We start from the raw sequence: 25,034 nt of genomic DNA, 5'->3' as shown, positions 1-25,034 counted from the left end.
TTGGAGGAATGTAAAGTTGCTGAAGAGGTAGAGAAGGTGAAGCCAAGTCATGAAAGGATTGGGCCACAAGAATGAACATTTTTAATGTAAGGCATTGCCCGACTGGGAACAAAAAGTTCTAATTATTTTGTGGAGAGGCAGGCTTAGCTCAGGCCCATACCAGTTCCTGTAGCAACACTTTTTATTTGGAGAAAGCAAGTGAAGTTGAAGGAGGAGATGGTTACTGTGAAAACAAGTTCTGTCAGTGAGGGTAGTCTAGTTGGGGCTTCATTCAGGGAAGAAGTGGAAAATCTTCAGACTGTCCTGGTAAGGGATGGAAGGGTAGAAACACTGGGCATCCATGATTGAAAGACGATCGCTAAAGTGACAGAGGGCATTGAAAGAGGTGCAGCTGAGGTGAGGAGAGACTGGACAAGGCAAGAAAGTTGAGGTTGGAAGAAGTCAGTTCCTTGGATAAGAACAGGCAGAGGCAATGGGTCCATGAGGATAGCTTTTTATGTGGATCACAGGAGAAGAGGGAGGAGAAGGAAATCAGGGATGGGCAATGAATGCTGGTCTCGCCAGCAAAGCCCATCCCCCTTGAATGAATTTTTCAAAACGGTTGTGTGGAATTAAGGCCTGAGAGAGGCTGGTTCTTGCCAGAATCCAGTTAGCAATACAGCTACCCACATCATTGATAGAAAGACAAAGGAACATGGAGGCAAAATATCAATTGCTTTGATCTTAGCAGCAAACTAGTTGCAGTGATGTTTTCCTAGTCCAGAACTTTATGCCACTGGATGTTGCAAGGAAACTTGATATATTGTCAGCTGTAAATAGAAGGACGTGCCAATAGGGAGAGATGAAGCAAGATGCCCGTGTGGAACATAAAAACCAAAGGCCAGGTGAGCCAATGCCTTGTTTCTGTACGTAAATTCTATATAATTCCAAGTATAGGTAATGCATAGAATGTGTCATATTGAAAGGTTGCTGGTAACCTAATTTGAAACTTATAACAAACTAGCGAAACTTAGAATTATTCTTGAAATTTCACATCCAATTTTTCTTATAAAAGGCCAATTAATTAATTAATATCTCCATCTGGGATATCTTGATTTGGGTCTCACTGAAATACCAAAACATAATACTTATATATTCATTGCACCAGAAACACAGATGGACAAATACAGGCTTGCTGTATAAACGAGGGCACAGAATTAGAAACAAAAATAGTGAGACACTTTTTTTGAAGTATGTTTTCTTGGGTTCAGTTAACCAAAAACAAACATTAAGCCAGTCATTTAACACGTAATAAAATGACAGACCACAGATGAAACTAACATTATTCAGTCATTTAATCCAGCTCAATACAGCTGAATCACTAACTCACGATCCTTGAAATGAAACAAATCTACCCTGTGACCTCAAACTGACTTTGTGGTGCACTGTAATTACACAAAGTTGGGTTTATGATAACTTCTATAAGTGTAGATTCTACTTAAGCATATCCTTTCAGAATACCAATCCAAGTACTATCGCACAATTGTTTTACATTCACCCTAAGTGAGAGGACCGCATTTAAAATGTTTCACTGAAAGAAACATCTCCATTCTCTTCACCCCAAAATTCATCATCTGCTGATAGCATTATCACCAAGACATCCTGGTTCCTCTCAGGCTCCAAGCTTCGTCCTCACCCACTAGTCCAGGACAACGCCGTGACTTTAGTTCACCTGTGACAGTGACAGGAAGGCTACCTGGCTCAGTCTAATCCACCTTCTCTCTTCCATTGCCAGCCATAGTTTCCCTCACCCCTACATTTCACAGCAGATCATGAAATAAAGCAGGATGAGGAAATGCAGAGGATGGGGGAGAGAGAGAGAGAGAGAGAGAGTAGACAAATGGAAATAGAGACTCACAGAAAAAAAAGAAATTAGAGAAAATATGTGGGAAAGAGATAAAGAAAAATAATAGAAAACACACTGAAAGGGAAGACAGTTACAATATGGGACAGAAGCACTGACAGTTAAGGGCACGTAACTTGATATATATTCTTTGGGGAGATCAACTAGCTACCATCTCAAGACATAACTCCTTAGTCTAACCCAGGATTAGTAAGTGAATAAGTTATTGCATCAGTGGACATGATGATTAAACAAGCTCTGCCAAATGCTTCTGCCTATTTAGTGTTAACTATGTAAGTTAATGCGGATACCAGGAAAGCCCTTAAGAAAATGAGTTTCTAACTTGTAAACATAACATTTTTTAAACAGCCATCGTGTTTTTCAGTTACTGTAAGCAATGAGACCTTACAGATGAAAGCTGAATATTTTATATGACACACATTGGCCTAGCACACAACAAACCAGGAGAGATGGGAAACGCCATGTTTGCACTAAGTTGTAGAAATTTCAAATTGCTGTCAGCAAAATAAATAAATGTTAGCGCATGACAAACCTTTTTCAAGGATATCCTCGGCTCCATCCTCCCACTGATCTTCGTCTTCATATTCATCATCCACATCTTTTAAAAGAAGAACAAAGTTCAATTTTACCTTTTGAAAGAAAACGTTCAAGCTTTAATAACCAGCACAGTATCCTTTCCATCAATCAGTATAGAACATAGAACATTACAGCACAAACAGGCCCTTCGGCCCACGAGTTGCGCCGATCACATCAACACCTATCTATAACCCCCAATCCCATAAAACCCCATATACTCATCCAGAAGTCTTTTAAAAAACCCCAGCGAGTTCGCCTCCACCACCACTGATGGCAGCCGATTCCATTCACTCACCACCCTCTGAGTGAAAAACTTACCCCTAACATCACTTCTGTACTTTCCTCCCCGCACCTTAAACCTGTGTCCTCTTGTAGCGACCATTTCAACCCGGGGAAATAGCCTCTGAGAATCCACCCTATCTATTCCTCTCAACATTTTATAAACCTCTATCAGGTCGCCTCTCAACCTACGTCTCTCCAGGGAAAAGAGACCCAGTTCCCTCAACCTAACTTCATAAGGCATGCCTCCCAGTCCAGGCAACATCCTTGTAAATCTCCTCTGTACCCTTTCAATAGCTTCTACGTCTTTCCTATAGTGAGGCAACCAGAACTGCGCACAGTACTCCAAATGAGGCCTGACAAGTATGTTTGGGAATTATTCGCAAGGGAGTGGGGGTAGTACCTGTCAAATAAATTATTAGGGAAATCAATTTAAGCGAAAACATTTTAAAATTAAAAATATTTGTCTCCAAATGAAAATCATATCTGCCAACAGCAGGGTGGACACATTGGGGATCTACTATCAGGACAGTTAGGGAAGGACAGTAATCACATTACTAGCCAGTGCAGAGGCACAGACTGAAACTCGAGTAGCTGGGGAATTTTCATTCAGTTTGCTAAATAAATCTGGAATAAAAAGCTTTTATCAAGTAATCATGACCATGAAATCGAGAGGCGCAGTTGGCCTAGCAAGCTACTCTGATGTACAGCAATGGGCAATAAATACCGGCTTACCCAGCCATACCACTTTTTTCTTGGTTTTCAGAAAAGTATGTAGCTTTTCTCCCAGCCATTCAAATGACTGCTGAATCTTTATGTTAAAAGAGCATAAGCTGGTTTTCAATCCCCCTCCCCCCCACTTATGAAGTGTGTGAATCTTCTAAATTTCATCTGACACACAACTGTGGTCAGACTGCAGATGTGAAGCCAAAATAGCACAAGGCAACAACATGCTGTTGGGCAAATTGTGCCTTCAGTACTTCAGTGCTAATTCACAGAATCTCCACAATGCAGGAAAAGCCATTCTAACACAGTATCTTACACAGACCCTCTCCGTCACACTATCCCTGTAACCACCTCCCCCTCCCCACCATCCCTGTAACCTCACACATTTACTATGTTCAATCCATCTAACCTGCACATCTTTGGGTATGAAGGGGTAATTTAAAAGTAAAGTTTATTTATTAGTCACACGTAAGGCTTACATTAACACTACAATGAAGTTACTGTGAAATTCCCCTAGTCGTCACACTCCAGCACCTGTTCGGGTCAATGTACCTAACCAGCATGTCTTTCGGACTGTGGGAGGAAACCCACACAGGACAGTGACCCAAGCATAAAATTGAACCCAGGTCCGTCACTGTGAAGCAGCAGTGCTAGTCACTATGCTACCATGCCTCCCAGAGTAGCATGGCCAATCCATCTAACCTGCATACATCTTTGAGCACTAAGGGGCAATTTAGCATGGCCAATCCACCTAAGTTGCACATCTTTGGAGTGTGGGAGGAAATCAAGAGCACCTGGAGGAAACCCAGGCTGACACGGGGAGAATGTGAATACCCTACAAAGTCATGTATGCGTTGACATGAAATTTTATGTCAGTAAGAATGCTTAGTATAACTCACTGAAATAAAATGCATCTTTTCCTCTCCATAGTTATGTTCTTCCCTTTCAATAATCAGATAAACTAAGCATGTCCTTTATTACACATCAGCAATGATTCAATCCAGTCAAGAACAAGCTCACTGAGAAATGATGCAAAGTCTTGAACAAATTCCAAGGATATTATCAAATGTAATTCATTTTAGGGGGTTTATCACAATATCAAATCTCAAGCATAGAGCTAACAAGTTTCAAACAAGTCATTTGAAACCACGAAACTGTTTTGTCCCATTACAATAACCATAACCACTTAAAACACATCATTCTCTCACAAAACCTTGACAACTCAAACAAAATAAAGACTATTAAACTGAAAAAGTACTCTGTAAACATTCAGACTCTAAATAATGCAACTCAATAATAAAACAAGATGATCAATACCCCCATTTCAAGCATGTAATCATCGAAAAATACAAGTCGAGTTCTGTACCAGCTTCATCCAAGATGAATCCTCCGTGCCGTGGTTTCTTCTTGGGTCGGTCATCATCTTCTTCTTCATCATACTCTTCCTCTTCTTCTTCTTCCTCCTCCTCTTCCTCCTCCTCATCAACTTCTTCAGCCTCCTCTTCTATTTCCCCTTCTCCCTCTGCTTTCTCACTGCCCCTGCTGGCTTGCTCTTCCTCTTCCTGGGTAACAAGGAGGCAAACAGGTTAGTGACGAGATAAACACACCTTAAATTAAGGAGCAGCACAGAATCTGTCAACAATACAGAATTAAGAGCCTGAAAACATCTGGATTGGTGGAGCAAACCGAGACTCTTCTGGAAAACAGAGAGAGCCTGACAGATTTCTGCATTAAGACATTTGATAAGGAGGGGTACACACAAAATGTTTCCAATTGTGAGCGAGGCACGATCATGAATAAGTCAAATAAAGAATTTGGGAGCTACTTTTTTTTTGTTTAAATATGCTGACTAATCTACACAATGCTTGAAAATATCTTAAGTTCATTTCAGAGATGCTGAATAATCAAACTGGAGAAATGCACGTATATTCTGCAACAGGTGAAGCTGCCATCAACATGTTCTGTCTGAGAGATTAACACCAGCACCATAGTTACACATTTTGCCCTTCCAAACTGGAGTTATATTTAGGAGGAAGGTTGCATGGCATTTGTGAAATACAAGTGGCTCTAATGTAAAAGTATCTGACAAGTGTTTCAGTGTTGAAAAGTGCACTTTGCTGGAGGTGAGGGGAAGCACAGACGGAATCATAGAATCCCTTACAGGAGGCCATTCAGCCCATTGAATAAAGCACAGGTAAAGAGATGGACTTTTAGAGGGCTTTGAAAGGGTTCGTGGACAGAATTCCAGAGGACAAGAGCATAAAGGCTGGTATCTGATGGCGGATTGGATGCAGGAATGAGCCAGCAGTAATGTAGGGTCTGGGGAGCTGACAGCACAGGTGGCAATGTAAAGCTGCAGGAGGTTTCCCCAGACACTGTGTTGAGACAATTTGAGATGATGAGAAAAGAAGAATCTTAATCATTCAACAGGGGAGACTGAAGCAGCAGATCCTGGAAATACACCAAGTTAAGGAACGTGGAGACCATTGTGTGGGAAAGTGGGATAGTGTGGGAAGGCACAACCAGGTTAGAAAATCAACCATAATCTTACTGAATGGTGGAGCATGCCAAAGGAGCTGCCTGGTCCTATTTCTCATGTTACTCTCCTACTTTATCCCATTAAGAGATCTCTGACAATACATAAACACCACCACAGGAATCCTGTTTGCTCACTGAAAAATTTGTGAAGTGCTAATTAATAAAGCAATGTACACTACCCCCAAAGTTCATAAATCAAAACCACGATTTGCATTTGTACAACACCTGCCATCATCATAGGACATCCCAAAGCACTTTACAGCCAATGAACCACTTTCAAGGCATAGTCATTGTTGCAATATAGGAACATGGTAGATAAGTGTGGCACGGTAGCACAGTGGTTAGCACTGCTGCTTCACAGCTCCAGGGACCTGCGTTCGATTCCCAGCTTGGATCACTGTCTATGTGGAGTTTACACATTCTCATGTCTTGCGTGGGTTTCCTCCAGGTGCTCCGGTTTCCTCCCACAGTCCAAAGATGTGCGGGTTAGGTCGATTGGCCATGCTAAAATTGCCCCTTAGTGTCCTGAGATGCATAGGTTGGAGGGATTAGTGGGTAAAATATGTAGGGATATATGAGGGTAGGGACTGGGAGGGATTGTGGTTGGTGCGGACTTGATGGGCCGAATGGTCTCCTTCTGTACTGTAGGGTTTCTATGATTTCTATGATAATGATAAATATTGGCCAGCACACCACCTCCTCAAAACGACAGGGGATCCTTTACATCCACTTGGTTTAATGTCTTATCTGAAAGATCAGAACCTTGACGATGTGTAGCTCTCCCTCAGTACTGGAGTGTTAGCCTGGATTTTTATCCTCAATCCATGGAGTGGGATTTGAATCCACAACGGTCCGATTCAGAGCAAGAGCACTAAGACTGAGTTAAGTGTTCAAATCCAGCCAGAAGCGCAAACCGCAAGAACTGAGGGGTAGGGCATTTTAGTCATGAATTTTAAGTACTTAAATTTTCTTCAAATACAAAGTAATTAGCGCAGATGTGCACTCTCTCTGGTACCTCATTTTCCTCCTGCTCCTCTGCCTCGCTGCTGCGGGAGCTCTCATCATCGGTGAAGTTGCTACCTTCGCTGTCAGACATCCTGCGGACTCAGTGAGAGCCTGGAGTGGAAAGGAAACTTCAAAATTAGACACAGAACTTATGCAAACTTTCTACTATGATGCTTCGGAGGTTTTATATTCAATATTTCACAAAAGAACTTCAGATGGGGAAAAAAGAACCTAGAAGTTGGAGGCTCTTTCAAACAGCACATACCCAAGAGGCACACAAAATAGAAGACAAAGGTTAATTTCGACACTGGGCAAAAACAAATTTGTCCCCACAGGCAGAATTTGAGGACATGAAAGAGAATCAGTTAACCGTTCAGGTCAGTGAGCTTTCATCAGAACTGACGTTTCAATTCGATTCATCGGATTTTCCAGCTGAATGGAAACATTTCTGGATTCACTCACTGCACATCTCATCGGCACATCACATCTCTCAAGATCTGGGTAATATTTCGTGGGGCTGCACACAAACTTTAAAAATAATTCACTGGCTTTGAAATGCCAGTGTGCTGCAGTGCTCTTGTAAAATAGAGTGTCTACTGGGGCAAGAGAAGTAAAGGGATCAGAGGTTACAGATTCATAAACCGCGAAAACCAATGACAGAGTTTAACAAAACCACAACAAACATCAACAAAGCACCATGGTTCATGACAAGGTTAAGTGCGAGAACTTGACATTGTTCACCTTGGACCAAAGGAGACTGAGGGGAGATCTGATAGAGGTGTACAAGATAGCTTTAGATAATGTAGGCAAAGGAAAGCCACCCCAACTGGCTGATGGCACAAAGTCTAAGGGACAGAGATTTATGCGAAGACAGTCTTTTTTGCTGCAGTAAATGGTAACCGCGCATTACTGAAGGAAGTGGTGGAAATGGAAAGATACAAGCATTTTAAGTGGAAATTAGATGGATACCTGAGGGAATAAACGTGCAGTACTTCAAGGACAGAGTGGAGGAATGGGACTGACAGAATTACTCTCCCGAGTTGACATGTGCTCAGTTTGCCAGACGAACAGTCGTCCCTCCAAGCCTATTCTGCCATTTCATAAGATTGTGGCTGATTTGACTGTGGCCTCAGCACAACTTTCCTGTCCACGTAGAGCCTTGCTAAGGCAACATTTGGACGTACAGTGCACACTCTTAGGGGTGCCAGTCAAGTAACAAAGGTTAGAGTAGAGTTTAAGTGTCACAAGTAGGCTTCACTAGTCACCACACTCTGGTTCACTGAGGGAGAATTTAGCGTGGCTAATGCAGCTCACCAGCACATCTTTTGGACAATGGGAGGAAACCCACGCAGACACAGAGAACGTGCAAACTCTGCACAGCCATCAAGTTGGGAATCAAACCTGGGTCCCTGGCGCTGTAAGGCAGCAGTGCCACTAACCACTGAGCTGCCGAAAGAACTGGGACCAGTAATCAAGGTGGGATAACTCTGTGTTTCATACAACACTGATTAAGCTTCACCTCACTCAGTCTCAGTTATATGTTATAATGGTTTTTTTTTTACCCAGCCTCTCACCTTTGTCTTCCTTTATATTTCGAGATGACTAAAATCTTTTATCCCTAGTGGCCGTCAAATCATTCCAGTACCCATCATCATAGTCTCTGCCCCACATAATAGGCACCACCCAAAGTTGTGTTACAATATCAAATCAGCTCACAGCTACGAAGCTTTCGGAGACCACATACAAGACTCCACAAAGCCAACAGGAGCTACCTGTGGGTCTATCCATCATAACCTCCATTTAGCAGTTTTTTTTAACCTCAGTCTCACTCTATTTTATATTACAGTTATTATATTTTACCTCAGTCTCACTTTGGTTTTTCTTTAAATTCTGCGATGTCAAAACTCTATTATCCCTAGCTGTCTCCAAACCTTGTCCTATTTTTAAATACAACCATGATTATATTTTAATCTCTCTCAATGCTACATATTTCACTGTTCTTTGTTATATTGGCCAGATCTAAGTTCAGTCCCTGTTGACATTACAATGATTATACAGTTACTTCAATCTCAATTTTATTTTCATATTCTCGTCAACACATCCTAAACACATCACTGCGCGTGAAAACCTTAAACATATTGACTGTAGACCTGATCACACTAGTGTGCTGGATCCATCCACCAATTCGATCCACTGATAAATCAGAAACCATGCATTGTATCAAACCGTTTTTCAGAATTATAATTCTGACACGCCTCTTAATTAACCCTAATTCCTTCCCCAAATATAAGAAATTTAATATGTTAATTGCAACATTAGTAACTCCAATATTGTGTTGTATCAAATTAAATTTTTTTATGAAAATGGTTCTTAAAAGTAAAGAACTTTATGAGAATTATTTCAGAATTTTCTCAATATATTGCAGGAGTTAATGGTTTTTCTCGCACAGTCTGAAAGATGTGCTGGTTAGATGCTTTGGCCATGTTAAATTCTCCCAGTGAACAAGTGCCAGAGTGTGGTGACTAGGGGATTTTCACAGTAACTTCAATGCAGTGTTAATTTAAGCCTAATTGTAACACTAATAAATAAGCTTAAAACTTAATTTAACTTTTCTCTCGCACGTACATCAACACCTTGAATTATATAATTCTTTATATGAAGAATGAGAATGTATATTAATCCAGATTATTTTAAACAGATGAAACAGAAGATTTTTGATACACATTGCAAAGGAGAAAATAAAGAGGATTACAAAAATAATTCAAATGAAGAACTGAGGAAGGGTAGGGATAGGGGCTAGGCACCAATGAGGAAATGAAAGAGACACGAGAACATTTGGGATGGAAGAAATAAGTGAGTCAAATATAAAAATAAATTAGAACATTTGAAGTGGTCAGAAACCAATTTGCAAGAGGCCACAAAGGTCTGGGTCAGTGTCACAAACTTGCCATCCTTGGAGTTACTAAAAATGCCAGCTGCATTTTTTATATATTTATTTCTGGCTGTCAAGTTTTAAAAGTTTGCCCTGGATTATAGAATTGTACAGCACAAAAGGAGGCCATTCAGCCCATCTCTGCAAAAGCAACTCAGCTCAAGCCTTTCTCTAGAGCTCTGTAAATTATCCCTGCAGGCTCCTACCCAATTCCCGTTTGAAAGCCACATTTCCAGACAGTGCATTCCAGATCCTAACCACTCGCTGTGCAAGAAGTTTTCCTCAATTCATATCTGGTGCTTTTGCTATTTCAGCTTATATCAGTAGCCTCAGGTTCTTAACCCTTCTGTCAATGAAAGCAGCTACTCACTATCTACTCAGCTTAGACCCCGCAAGCCTCTATTAAATGTCTTCTTAATCCTCTTTTCTCCAAAAACAATCGCCCCAGCTCCAACCTATCTACAGCTTTCGTCGTTCAATTTCCTTGACTGAAACCTGAGAGGTATTAGCAGGGTGGATGTAGAGAAGATGTTTCCTCTTGTGAGAAAATCTAGAATTAAGGGTAACTGCTTTACAAAAAAGCGTCACCAATTCAAATCAGAGTCAAGGTGAAATTTTTCCTTGAGTATAGAATCTTTGGAACACTCGTCCCGAAAAAGTGGCAGAAGCATAGTCTTTGAATATTTTTAAGGCAGTGCTAGATAGATTCTTGGTAAACAAGGGAGTGATAGGTTCTTGGTAAGCAAGGGAGTGATAGGTTATCAGCGGCAGGCAGGAAGCAGACTGGAGGTTACTATCAAGTCAGCCTTAATCCGAATGGCACAGCAGCTTGAGGGGCCGAATAACCTACTCCTGCTCCTTGTCCTTATGTTCCTGTTTTCTCATTCCCCTTCTGAACTGACAGACGCCAAGGCACACTTCCAAAGGTTTCCCATCCAGAGTTTTGTTCAAGTCATGCAAGGCTAATTAACGATGAGCTGTGCAACTATCGAGAGCATCACATGCAATCCCATCCTCACCCACACTTAGATGCTTGCACACATTGGGAAGAGGTACTGGATAGCAAACTTAGAGGAGGAAATGGACAACTTTAGCATCCAAACCTGGAAGCATTCAGATAAACTGCAAGTTCCCACCAATATGGGTTGAAAGCTTCCAAAGTTTGAATTTTTTTCCCCCTTGTCCACTGTGAGATAATAGAATCATGTAGGACTGAAGGTGGCCATTCAGGCAATTGTGTCTGTCTAGGTTTTTTTGGAAAAAAAAAATCAGCACTCTCTTCTAATGCAATCTAAATTGTTGTTTCCCCCCCACCCCTTTACATTTAGTAATTTCTTGCAGGCTATCTTAATGAGCACAAGACAAAAAGCTTTGATTGTATACCTCTTTTCTCAGCAATAATTTTTGAAAGTGTTCCTTAAGTCTAGCAGCTGCTGTTTCCCAATATTCCAAAAACTGTTTCCTTGAAGTTCCAATCAAGTCCAACTCCACCACCCTTTTTGGCAGTTTCCCAGATCATAACTTACTGCATGAAGAGATTCTCATTTCCACTTTGGGTCTTTTTGGTAATTGTCTTAAACGTGCAATTTTTGGTCGTCAACTCTCCTGCTGCTTAGAAACAGTTTCTCCCTATCTATTCTATCCACTGATCATTCTGAACACCTCTACTAAATTTCCCCAGACACTTCTTTGCTCAAAGGAGAACAATCCAGCTTCTGAAGTCTCTCCATGTAACTGAAGTCCCTCATCCTTAACACCATATAAGCAAATGTCCTCTGATTTCTAGGTTTTGATATCTGTAGCTACTGTTAGAAAGCCAACTCACTTTCCGACACTGTGCTTCGTAATTGCACCCAAGGTTCTGATACCCAAAACGTGTGGCAATATTGTGCCTTTAGTGTATTTGAGTCGTATTTCTTGTGCACAATTTGCTTCAGCAATTTGTTTAATTATTGGTGTTATTTTGTCTGCATCCGGCAGCCATGTTGTTACTGCAGCAGCATAATTGACCTTAATTGCTGCAATGTTTGTTTTAATCTGGACTACTGCTAGGTTGTTCTGTTAGTTTAGTGTTTTCCCCTGGGATTTTGCATAGGCTTTGACTGACACGGTCATGGGACTTGGCAGTGCTAGGCTCACAGAGAGAAACCCAAGGCAGTTGCTGCTTAGAAGCTATAAAGAGAAGTAGCCCTTTCTCGCTTTGAGGTCTGGAGATTGAGAGGATAGGTTTCTTTCTCTGAGGTTCTGTTGCTTCAGGATATATCCTTCTCTGGAGATTGCTGTTTGGGATCTGTACCATAAGTAGTCTCACAACACCAGGTTAAAGTCCAACAGGTTTATTTGGACTTTCGGAGCATTGCCCCTTCATCAGGTGAGTGAAGAGTTCCGTTCACAAAAGGGCATATATAGACACAAACTCAATTACAAGATAATGGTTGAAATGTGAGTTTTTACAAGTAATCAAGTCTTTACAGGTGCAGACAATGAGTGGAAAGAGGGTTAATCACAGGTTAAAGAGATGTGAATTGTCTCCAGCCAGGACAGTTAGTGAGATTTTGTAAACCCAGGCAAGTCACGGAGGTTAGTGATAGTGTGACATGAACCCAAGATCCCAGTCGAGGCCGTCCTCATATGTGCAGAGCTTGGCTATCAATTTCTGCTCAGCGATCTGTAGAGGAGAGATAACTCTCTCTCTGGAGTTCTGCTGTTTGAAGATAGATCTGTCTCTGAAAACTGTCGTATGGGAGTCAGGAGGCAGGCTTCTTTCTGCATCAAAGGGATTAAAAGGCTAGTATCCACGTGAACAAATCAGTTTTTGATGCTAAGTGATTTTTAGAGGGATATATGTCTATGAGGATACTGCTTACATGGGAACTATACAATAACAATTATACCTTGTCATGTTTAAGTATTTCCAGTTGGTTAAAAATTATGCTAATTCTTTGTTATATTATAACTGTGTTGTTAAAAATAAACTTTGTTTTCATAAAAGCTTACCCGTGGGTCAACTGAATCATCCCTGCAGATAAACACTTTATGGCCACCCTAATGTAAAAACCAGCAATAGTTAGGGTTGAGGCTAACTTTATAATATACCTTGGAGTTTCTGATCTGGACTCTAACATCAGAAAGTTCTAAATCACTTTCTTATATCTGCAAAGATGCACAAAACATCCTCAAAATTGCAAATCAAAAGTCAGTACCTCCCTGCAGGCCCTCAATTACGTGACTAGAAGACAGTTTCACTTTCCAAGGGCATACTGATGACATCTAACTCAACCTGTCACCTTCTGTTTAATTCCGTCTCTAAGCTAACAATCTGCTCATCTAATAGCCATACTGGATGAGCAGAAATTTCCTTCAATCAGATATCAGGAAGACTAAATCCATCATCTTACTGCTACAAACTTCCTTCCCTAGCCACTGACTCAACCCTTCTCCCTGGTCACATTCTGACTCTGAACCAAACTATTTTCAATTTTAGTGTCACACACGACCCCAAGTTGAGCTTCCAGCTACTTACTTACATTTCAAAAGTACTTCATTAGGTGTAAAGTGCTTCAACATATCCAGTGGATATAAAAGGCACTGTACAAATGTAAATCTTTCTTACAGCCGTGCTATCACTAAGACTGCTTATTTTAATCTCCATAATGCTGCTCAATTCTGGCCTTGCAGATTATTTGCAGAAACTATCGCACATTTTGTTAACTCCAGATACAACTATTCTGTTGTACCTTGACTGCACTCCCACATTCTACTCTCCATAATCTTGAGGTCATCCAAATCTTAGCTGCCTGTGTCCTGATTCACACCGAATCCCATTCACCCATCACCCTTTAAACACTGGCTACACAAGCTCCCAGCCAAACAATGTTTTATAAATTCTTATCTTCATTTTCATATCTCTCATGGTCTCTCTATCTCTGAATTCCACCAGCCTTACAACTTTTCAAGATATCAGTACTCCTCTAGTTCTGGCCGCTTCAGTTTTAATCGTTCCACAATTGGTAGCTGTCTCTCCAGCCACCAAGGCCCTGGGCTTTGGAAATGCCTCCTTAAATCTCTTCGCTTCTCATTCCTCTTATACGATGTTCCTCAAAGTCCATCTTTTTGACCAATAACTTGGTTAATCGTTCCATCATTTCACGTGACTTGATGTTAAATTTTGCTTTGCCACGTCTTGGGATGTTTCATTATGTTGAAGGTGTCATGAAGAATAGAAACTTAGAAGAAGTCCATTCGTCCCTCAAGCCTGTTCTGCCACTAAAATCACAGCTGATCTGGTTGTGGTTTCAACTCCTCCCTCTCTCTCCCCATTGCCCCCCCCCCAATAACCTGAGACTCACTTATCTATCAAAAATCTGTTTAGCCTAGCCTTGAATAAATTCAATGTCTCAACCTCCACTGCTCTCTGGAAGAGAATTCCAAATACAAATGATACCAGGAGGAAAATGAACTGTTCATCTCAATCTTAAACTTATTCTTAAACTGTGTCCCCTGGTTCTAGTCTCCACCACAAATGGAAATATCTTCTGGGGAGCACCCCCCCCCCCCCCCCAATCAGGTGCCTCAAGAACTTGTGTTTCAAAGCAATCATCTGTATGACCGTTTAGACTCCTGCGTGTATAGGCCCAACTTGTTCAATCTTTTGCTACAGGATAAGTCCTCCAACCCAGGAATAAGTGAAATGAACCTTTCCTGAACTGCGTTAAATGCAATTATATCCTCTGTCAAATAAGGAGGCCAAAACTGTACTCAGAACTCCAATGTGGTCTCACCAATGGCCTGTAGAGCTGCAGTAAAACTTCCCTACTTCTATATTCCATTCCTCTTCCAATAATTGCCAACATCCCATTCGCCTTCCCACATAATAACTTTTTGTGGTACAAGGACACCCAGATCCTTCTGTACCTCCATTTCTCTCATATTTAAATAACATACTGCTCATCTATTCTTCCTGCCAAAGTGGACAAGTTCACATTTTCCACACTATTTAAACCATCTGCTAGATCTTTGCCTACTCAATTAATCCATCCTCTTGTCGCTTCCTTATATCCTCTTCACAACTTACTTTCCTATCCATATTTCTGTCATCAGCAAATTTAGCCACCATACTTTCAGTTCCTGGATTCAAGTCGTTTATATAAATTGTAAAAAGTTGAGGTCCCAGCACCGATCCCTGTGGCACATCACTCATCACATCCTGCCAATCAGAAAAAGAACCATTTATGGCAAACCTCCATTTTCTGTTAGCCAATCTTCAATCTACGCCACAACTTAACCTCCTGCACAGTGAGCTTTTAATTCCACAATAATTTTTGACATGGCACCATATCAAATGTCTCAGAAAATCTAAGTACAGTACCTCCGCTGGTTCTCCTTTATCCACAGCTCATGTCACTTCTTCAAAGAACTCCAATAACATCTTTAATAATAGATTCCAACATTTTTTCAATGACAGACGTTAAGCTAAGTTGTCTGTAGTTTCATGCTTTCAGTCTCCCTCCCTTTTTGAATAAAGGAGTTGCATTTGCTGTTTTCCAATCTAATGGCACCTCCCCCAAATCCAGAGATTTTTGAAAATTAAAACCAACACATCAACCAATTCAGTGGATGGCAATAGCAAGCATTCAAGGAATGGAGGAACTGCAACAACTGTTTATTCCTGTCTGGCACAAAATCAAAATGGGTAAGAGGACCAATCCAAGGATTACAAAGGAAATTAGAGATAGTATCCGATCCAGGGAAACAGCATACAGATTGACCAAGAAAAATAATAGGTCTGAGGATTGAGAGCAGTTTAGAATTCAGCAAAGAAGGACCAAGGGATTGATTAAGGGGAAAATACAATACGAAAGTAAGCCTGTAGGCTACATAAAAACTAAGAGTTTCTATAGATATGTGAAGAGAAAGAAGTTGAAGACAAATGTAGATCCCCTGCAGACAGAAACCAGAAATGTTGGAGAATGCAAAATTTAAAGAGAGGGAAGAACTGAGGGAGTTCAAAATTAATAAAAAACTGCTGGGAAAATTGATGGGGTTGAAGGCAGCTAAATGCCCAAGCCTGATGATCTACATCCCAGAATACTTAAGGAAGTGGCTCGAGAAACAATAGACGCATTGGTGGGTCATCTTCCAAGATTCTAAAGACTCTGGAACAGGCCCTGCAGATTGGAGGGCAACTAATGTCACTTCAATATTCAAAAAGGGAGATAGAGAGAAAACAGGGATTTATAGACCAGGAAGCTTAACACTGGTAGTGGGGAAAATTCCCAAATCCATTATCAAGGACCTTATAGCAGAGCATTTAGAAAGCAGTGGCAGGAACAGACAGAGTCAACATGGATTCATGGAGGGAAATCTGTTGGAATGCTTTGAAGATGTAACTAGTAGAGTTGACAACGTGGTGGGGGGCAGTCGATGTGGTATGTTTGCCTTTTAAAAAGTATTTGACAAAGTCTCGCATAAGAGATTAACATGCAAAATTGAAGTGCATGGGATTGGGGGACATGTATAGAGATGGATAGAAAACTGGTTGGCAGAGGGGAAAAAAATGAGTAGAAATTAATTCTCAAATTGGCAAGCAGAAACTAGTGGGGTGCCACAGGGATCGGTGCTGGGACCCCAGCTACTCATATATTAATGATTTGGATAAGGGAAAAAAATGTCACATCTCAGTTAGCAGATGATACCAAGTTGGGTGGGAGGGTGAACTATGAGGACGCAGAAATCCTTCAGAATGATCTAGACAGGTTGGGTGGGTGGGCTAATCAATTGCAGATGCAATATAATTTGGATAAATAGTAGCTAATTCACTTTGGAAGCAAAAACACAAATGCAGATTACTACCTGAATGGCTATAAATTGGGAGAGGGGAGTTTGAAGTGGGATCTGGGTGTCCTTGTGCACCAGTCACTGAAGGTAAGCATGCAGGTCCAGCAGGCAGTGAAGAAGGCAAATGGCATGTTTGCCTTCTTTGTGACAGGTTTCAAGTACAGGAGCAGGGATGTGTTGTTGCAATTATACAGGACCTTGGTGAGGCCACACCTAGAGTGTTGTGTGCAGTTCTGGTCTCCTTTTCTGAGGAAGAATGTTCTTGCTCTCGAGGCAGTGCAGTGAAGGCTCATTCCGGGGATGGCGGGACTGATGCACAAAGAGAGATTGACTAGGTTAGGATTGTTTTCACTGGAGTTCAGATGAATGAGGGGGAATCTCATGGAGACCTACAAAATTCTTATAGGACTAGACCGGGTAGATGCAGGGAGGATATTCCAGACGGTGGGAGACTCCAGAACCAGGGGTCACAGTCTGAGGATTCTTTAGGACAGAGGTGAGGAGACATTTCTTCACCCAAAGACTGGTGAGCCTGTGGAGTTCATTACCACTGGAAGTAGTTGACACCAAAACATTTAACGTATTCAAGAGGCAGCTGAATATAGCACTTGTGGTGAATGGGATCAAAGGTTATGGGGAGAAAGCAGGATTGGGTTATTGAGTTGGATGATCAGCCATGATGTAATGAATGGCACAACAAGCTCGAAGGGCCAAATGGCCTCCTCCTGCTCCTATTTTCTTTAATTCTATGTAACTCACTAGCTACTTATTTTAAGATCCTAGGACAAAGTCCATCAGAATCCAGGGATTTGTCAGCCCACAACTCCAGCAGTTTGCCAAGTATCGCTTGCCTGGTGACTGTAATTTTCCTGAGTTCTTCCCTCCCTTCCATTTCCTAATTTACAGCTATTTCTGGGACATTCCTTGTATCTTCTATAGTGGAGACCAATGCAAAAATCCCTGTTCAATTTATCTGCCATGTCCTTGTTTTTCATTATAACTTTCCCAGACACGCTTTCTATAGGACCAACACTCATTTTATTACTCACTCTTCTTTGAGTATCTATAAACACACTTAATTAGTCTTCATATTTCTAGCTATCTCTATTACCTCTGTAAATATTTTTTGCACTTTTGTCAGTGACACCAAATCCTCTTCATGAAAGGGATCAGAATTGCCCACAGCACTCCAAATGGGGTTTCCCATGCTTCAATGCAAGTCTAACAAGTTTAACTGCTTTTCAAATCTACGTTTGCTTTTATTTTTAAATGGCATTAACCAAAGCTGTGGCTGAGTGATTTGTGGTATCTGTACCCCAGCCCCTTTTGTCCATTATCCCATTTAAATTCTTTTCCAAGCAACTTCTTTATTTTGTCTACCAAAATGTAATTTATTGATATTTTAATTAATTTGCAAATTACACACCCATTCCTAAAGTTTGCTACATCCTCTTGTAGCTTTGTCAGTCTGCCTCAGTATTAACTCTAGCTCATCTCCTTCCCCACCCCAAATTGATATTGTCCATAAATTTTCAATTTATACCCTGGATTCGAGTGGCCTCAGCATCAATCTGCTAGTCTAACTAGATTATAATCCCTACTCTGCTTTTCTTGTTCTAGAACCAGCTTGTTATCCATTCTGCTCCGTGTCCCCTGAATCCACTAGCCCTGACAAGTACACTAACCTGTATTTTACCACTGATCTTTTCAAACATCAACCATAAAGACATCACAATCAGAAGAGGCAGAGCTGCAAATACTCAGAGTCTGCAATTAATAGTGCAAGATGGGTGAACTGACACAAGATTCTTTCATCAGCACTAATGAGCTCTGATAAAAGGTTACACATTAAACATTAACACACTTTCCATTTTCAGATGCTGACTTACCTGTTTTGTATTTCCACCTCACATGAATCTATTATAGTTTATATGTTACAATATTCTTGAATCACTGATGCCATCTGTAGTTAGTGTCAGAATTTTTAACAACTATAATGTTTGAAGTAGTGAAATGGTGAGTTTGATTAGACCTCCACGGAATCAGGGGTTTCACATTCACAGAATGGGTTTGAATCAGCCAGAACTGAGGGGAATGAATACCATCTCTCTCTACTGGCTACAAGAGTCCTCCATTAAACTAGCTTCAGCAGTCTCATCCCAGCTCTTTATAACAATAGTTCCAAAACAGACCTTTACTTCTCCTAGTGTGACACTAACTTGGTCATTTCACTCAGGCATTAGGGTGTCATACATCAGCAGCTTTTTATTTAAGCCTTTAGCACAATGAATTGTCCAAAGGGCTTCACAGGAGAGTTACAAAACAAGGTATGCACCGAGCCACAGGTAGGGAGGACAAAACCTGGCCAGTTTTAAGAAGCGTCTTAAAGGAACAAAGTGAGATAGAGAAGCAGAGACATTTAGGGAGGGGATTTCAGAGCTTGGGGCCTAGACAACTGAAGGCTGGGCACAAACAGTGGAGCCATTACAACTGGGGATCAACAAAAGACCAGAAATAGAGATGTGCTGATATCTGAAAGGGTGTGGGACTGGAGGAGATTAGAAAAGGGTGCAAGGAGGGTGTAAGGATGCGGTTCAGACATGCCACCGAGCCAAGGCTGTGGTTCAGGCACCCCACTGTGCCAAGGCTGAGGTTTGGGCACATTGTTGGAGAAACGTGAGCTCTACCCATAGTGAAACTGAACTGGAAATGTTGCGTATGCAATACTCTGATATGATTTCACCCTGGCCGTGTAATGCTGGCCCAAACTAGGGAAGCATTTCTTTTCCTCAGCATGATTATCCTTCAACAAGTAAAAACAAAACTTCCAAAAGCAAAACGGATTCCAGGATGACATATATTCCCTTTCAGCTGCTTGTTTGTGAAACATTTTAAAAGGTATTCAAGGTAGAAAGAACCAAAGATAAAATAAATAAACTATGCAGCAGTTCAGTCAATGGTAAAAGTTCAAAATTGTTATCTTGACAGTTTGTACCTTTTCACCGGAAATCACAAAAATTTGACTGGAGGACAAATAGCTACACAAAACAACAAGTTGTTCAAAACTACAGTATTGCTGACTGGATAACTAATAACCTAGATAAGAAACCAACTTTCTTCATAAATATTCTCCTCTTTCTCTGAAGATATCAATTCCTCCTTGGGTACAGTTCCAGATATCAGTCACCCTTTATTATGTGGTCATGCTGCACCTCGAGCCGAAAAAAAGCGAATCGACAGACCACACAAGCATGGAAAAATCATACAGAGCCCATTACTGCCTCACCAAATAGTCACATACATGTGCTTTTCCCACATCTGGCCATGTACCCATGCCTTCAATAAAGACTGTAAAAAGGCTGACAACACCAGGTTTCAGTCCAACTGATTTATTTGATAGTAAATTCACATAGTGAATTTATTAATAGTGAATTTACTATCAAATAATTCGGTTGGACTGAAACCTGGTGTTGTCAGACTTTGTACTGTGTTTACCCCAGTCCAACGCCGGCATATCCACATCTTCAATAAAGACTGCCAATTTCACCTCCGTAACATCACCCCACTCGCTCAATCTGTCAGTCTATTTGCTGATGAAGCCCTCATCCATTATGTCCAGATATGACTATTCCAATATGCCGCTGCCCACCCTCTGTTCAACCTAAATTTGAGATAATCAAATCCTCTGCTATCCATGTCCTTACTTACACCAAGTTCTGTCCACCCTTGTGCTCACCCATCTACATGGGCTCCCTGGTCGTGACGTTTCCATTTTGAAATTCTCATCCTTATTCTCAAATGCCTCCATGATTTTACCTCACCTTAACTCCATAACCCTGCTAGCCCCACAATCCTCCAAGATCTTCGCAGTCTAATTGTTTCTGCTCTCACCACTGGTGTTTTCCCTCATATTTCTGCATCTCTGTAGCCTTTAGAGGCTTTTTGCTTTGTGTGGTCAATCATTCTGTCATATTTAATTATACAACAATCAGATGGTAAAAGGCAGATAGGTGGACTGCTATATCTTTTTGTCCAGTAGTTCCTACACAATGACACGTCGATACATGATTAAGGACCTATTGTGGGGTATGAGAATAAAATCTTGTACACTGTTTCCTTGCAGCCTTTAATGCAGCTTCAACTCTGGGGAGAAGACTACTTGCCTTCAAACAACTGTGGAACGTCAAACAGACCACTGTCCGCAGCAAACTACCCAGCCTTCAGGAGAACAGCAATAACGACACCACAAAACCCTGCCACAGCAACCTCTGCAAGAACGCCAGATCAGCTCACTTGAGAACACCACCTACCAGGCACACGGTACATACTCTTGCAACTCGGCCAATGCTGTCTACCTGATACGATGCAGGAAAGGATGTCCCGAGGCACGGTACATTGGGGAGACCACGCAGACGCTATGACAACAGATGAATGGACACCGCTATACAATCACCAGGCAGGAGTGTTCTCTCCCCATCAGGGAACACTTCAGCAGTCACGGGCATTCGGCCTCTGATCTTCAGGTAAGTGTTCTCCAAGACGGCCTTCACGACACACGATAACAGAATCGCTGAGCAAAAACTGATAGCCAAATTCCGCACACGGGAGGATGGCCTCAACTGGGATCCTGGGTTCATGTCACACTATCTGTAACCCCCACGACTTGCCTGGGCTTGCAAAATCTCACTAACTGTCCTGGCTGGAGACAAGACACATCTCTTTAACCTCACAGAATCATAGCAACCCCACAGTGCAAAAAGAGGCCATTTGGCCCATCAAGTCTGTACTGACCACAATCCCACCCAGGCCCTACCCCCATATCCTTACATATTTACCCACTAATCCCTCTAACCTACACATCTCAGGACACTAAGGGACAACTTTAGCATGGCCAATCAACCTAACCCGCACATCTTTGAACTGTGTGGGGAGACAGGAGCAACCAGAGGAAACCCATGAAGACACGAGGAGAATGTGCAAATTCATTACAGACAATGAACCAAGCAGGGAACTGAACCCAGGTCCCTGGAGATGTGAAGCAGCAGTGCTAACCACTGTGCGACTACGCTGCCCTGTGCTTAACCCTCTCTCCATTCGCACTAGCTGTAACAACTTAATTAGAACATAGAACATAGAACACTACAGCACAAACAGGCCCTTCGGCCCACAAGTTGCGCCGATCACATCATCACCTACCAACCTACAGACCTATCTATAACCCTCAATCTCATTAAACCCCATATACTCATCCAGAAGTCTTTTAAAAGACCCCAGCGAGTTCGCCTCCACCACCACTGACGGCAGCCGATTCCATTCACTCACCACCCTCTGAGTGAAAAACTTACCCCTAACATCACTTCTGAACCTCCCTCCCCGCACCTTAAATCTGTGTCCTCTCGTAGCGACCATTTCAAACCGGGGAAATAGCCTCTGAGAGTCCACCCTATCTATTCCTCTCAACATTTTGTAAACTACCTGTAAATTACCTGTAAAATCTGGCATTCCAACCATTATCTTGTAATTGATTTTGTGTCTACATATACCCTGTTTGTGAACAGAACTCTTCATTCACCTGATGAAAGGGCAGTGCTCCGAAAGCTCGTGCTACCAAATAAACTGTTGGACTTTAACCTGATTTTGTGAAACTACTTACTGGGGAGGAGAGTTTCACAAACCTCTGGGGGTGGGAGAAAAAACTCCAGTTTAAGGTATGAATATCGATTCCCCTCTCCCAATGAAGCTGAACTCAGTGCAAGTCTGTTGCTGGAAGCTGCTCTCTGTGGCTCAGATTCAAGTTTTTAAAAAATCCACTAGGCTAACCAAGCCACGGTGCACAAGATGGGAGTTGGATAGAGGGTCTGTGTTCACCTTCTTGGCTTCAGGCTGGGCCGATCCAGGGGACGGTAGATCCTTCCCCTGGGAGGATAAGGGGTAGCACATGTCCCAGAGGGATTGGAGTGGGGGGAGAACAGATAGAGGGAGCAACGAACCACCGCCCCAGGGCAAAGGGGACGGCGGACTGTACCCACCCCACCTCGACAAAGCGGGCTGCAGACCACACTGTTTCTCCCCCCACCCCAGGGTGAAGGGGACGGCAGACCACGCGCAGACCACGCCCATTCCACCCCAGAGCAAAGGGGTTGGCAGACTGAAGCACCCCCCCCCCGAACAAAGGGGGTGGTGGACCGATCCCCCTCTTAGGAAAAAGGGGGTAATGGTCTACCCAGGGCAAAGGGTGCAGCCACACCCCTCAGTGCAAAGGGGGAGATGGCTTGTCCCCTCCACCCGCAGGGTGAAGGGGGAGGTGCCCCCACACCCCCAGATGAAGGGGGAAACCACCCCTTCCCCAGGCAAAGGGGGCAGCAGCCCACACCCTCAAGGGCGGAGGTCTGCATGTTCTCCCCACGTTTGAGTGGGTTTCCTCCCCCAGTCCAAAGAAAATGCAGACTAGGTAGATTGGCCATGGTACATTGCCCCTTACTGTCAGGGGGAATACCAGAGTAAATGCATGGGGTTATGGGAAAAGGGCCTCAATGGGAATACGTTCAGTGCAGACTCGATGGGCCAAATGGTGTCCTTCAGCACTTAGGACTCTATGAGGCGATGGCTTAGTGGTTTTATCGCTAGACTATTAATCCAGAGACTCAGGTTCCAATCCCGCTACAGCAGATGGTAGAATTTGAATTCAATAAAAGTATCTGGAATTAAGAACCTACTGAAGATCTTGAAACCACTGTCGGAAAAGCCCATCTGCTTCACTGATGTCCCTTTAGGTAAGGAAATCTACCATCCTTACCTGGTCTGGCCTACATATGACTCCAGAGCCACAGCAATGCACCTGAGTGAACTCCCGCCAAGAGTAACTAATGCTGGCCAGCCAGCGACACCCTTGTCCCAGGGAGGAGTTAGGAATGAAGACTCGGAGTGCCCCAGCGCCGCGGCCTAGCTGCGGACTCGGAGCCTGGGCTCGCAGTTTGATGCAGCCCGACGGAGCCGTCGCCTCGAGCAAGAGCCACGTCCGCCCGTGCGAGCCGGCCAGCGCTCTGCTTCCCCCTCCCCCCGTCAATCCAACACCAAAGTGCCGCTCACTTACCGGCCCAGCCGCCGGGAGTGATGGATCCAAACCGCCCCCTCCGCCCCGCACCGCGGCTCTCTCTCCCTCACCGATACCGCTGCCGGGAGCTGAGGCGCAGGCCCGCGTGCGCGTATCCGCCGTGAGCGTGCCCGTCGCGAAGGGGGCGTGCGCGTCCACCCTGCGCGACGAGCCAACAAGCGTCTCCAGTGGGCCTGCGCGCCGCGCCCCTCATACTGATTGACAGCTTCACCGAGAGCCTTCGGGCCCCGCCCATCCTTCTCTCTGATTGAGAGCCTCCCCACGCTGTGCTTCGCCCACTGTTTGATTGACAGCCTTCTCGCCCCACCCCTCTCTTTCATTGACAGCCTTCCCGCTCCGCCCCTCTGATTGACAGACACCATGCCCCGCCCCCTCTCTGTGACTGATAGCCTTCTCGCCCCGCCCCTCTGAATGACAGCCATCCACCCCTTTGATTGACAGACTCCATGCCCCGCCCCTCTCTGTGATTGACAGCTGCCCTGCCCCCGCCCCTCTCTGTGATTGACAGCTGTCCTGCCCCGCCCCTCTCTGTGATTGACAGTCTCCCCACCTGCCCCATCCCATCTCTTTGATTGACAGCCTTTTTGCCCCACCCTCTCTCTCTCTTTGATTGACAGTCTCCCCGCCTGCTTCAGTGCCCACCCCTCAGGCAGCAGCCTACAATCACAGAATGGGTTTCATCATCATAGAATCCCAACAGTGCAGAAGGAGACCATTGACCCATGGAGTCTGCACCAACCACATCCCGGCCCTAACCCATAACCACATCTAATTACCCTGCTCGTCCTCCTGGCAATTTGGCATGGCCAATCAACCCTAACCCGCACATCTTTGGACTGTGGAAGGAAACTGAGGCACCCGGAGGAAACCCACACAGACACGGGGAGAACGTGCAAACTCTGCACAGACAGTGACCCGAGGCCGGAATCGAACCCGGGTCCCTGACGCTGTGAGGCAGCAATGCTAACTCACTCGGTGCTAACTCAGCCATTCGGCCCCTCCTCTCCATGCCAGCTCCTCTGCCAGAACAACTCAGCCAATCTCGCTTCTCCACCGTAGATCTAGATGGTGCTGGAGCGTGGTGGCGACTTCTTGCAAGCTGTGCCCAGCATACCCGAAAATTC

General features: G+C 43.3%; 1 protein-coding gene across 2 annotated transcripts in view; it reads right to left on the bottom strand.

The window, feature by feature from the left end:
* supt5h (SPT5 homolog, DSIF elongation factor subunit) overlaps nucleotides 1-23,996 on the bottom strand; it is a 79,335-nt gene extending 55,339 nt beyond the window's left edge. For both annotated transcript variants that reach the window (XM_080181980.1, XM_080181981.1), the window contains exons 1-4: nucleotides 23,890-23,996; nucleotides 7,038-7,138; nucleotides 4,851-5,046; nucleotides 2,436-2,501 (exon numbers count right to left, since the gene is read on the bottom strand). In XM_080181980.1, coding sequence (XP_080038106.1) covers nucleotides 2,436-2,501; nucleotides 4,851-5,046; nucleotides 7,038-7,118 — 343 coding nt within the window. In that variant the 5' untranslated portion in view covers nucleotides 7,119-7,138; nucleotides 23,890-23,996. The remainder of the gene's footprint in view (nucleotides 1-2,435; nucleotides 2,502-4,850; nucleotides 5,047-7,037; nucleotides 7,139-23,889) is intronic.
* Nucleotides 23,997-25,034: the final 1,038 nt, after the last annotated feature.

This window comes from Carcharhinus amblyrhynchos, unplaced genomic scaffold (genome assembly GCF_965287045.1).
Source record: "Carcharhinus amblyrhynchos unplaced genomic scaffold, sCarAmb.v2.hapA scaffold_44, whole genome shotgun sequence".
Classification (NCBI taxonomy): Eukaryota; Metazoa; Chordata; class Chondrichthyes; order Carcharhiniformes; family Carcharhinidae; genus Carcharhinus; species Carcharhinus amblyrhynchos.
The sequence above is the reverse complement of the archived record's forward strand: the minus strand, read 5'-3'. Positions and strand labels throughout refer to the sequence as shown.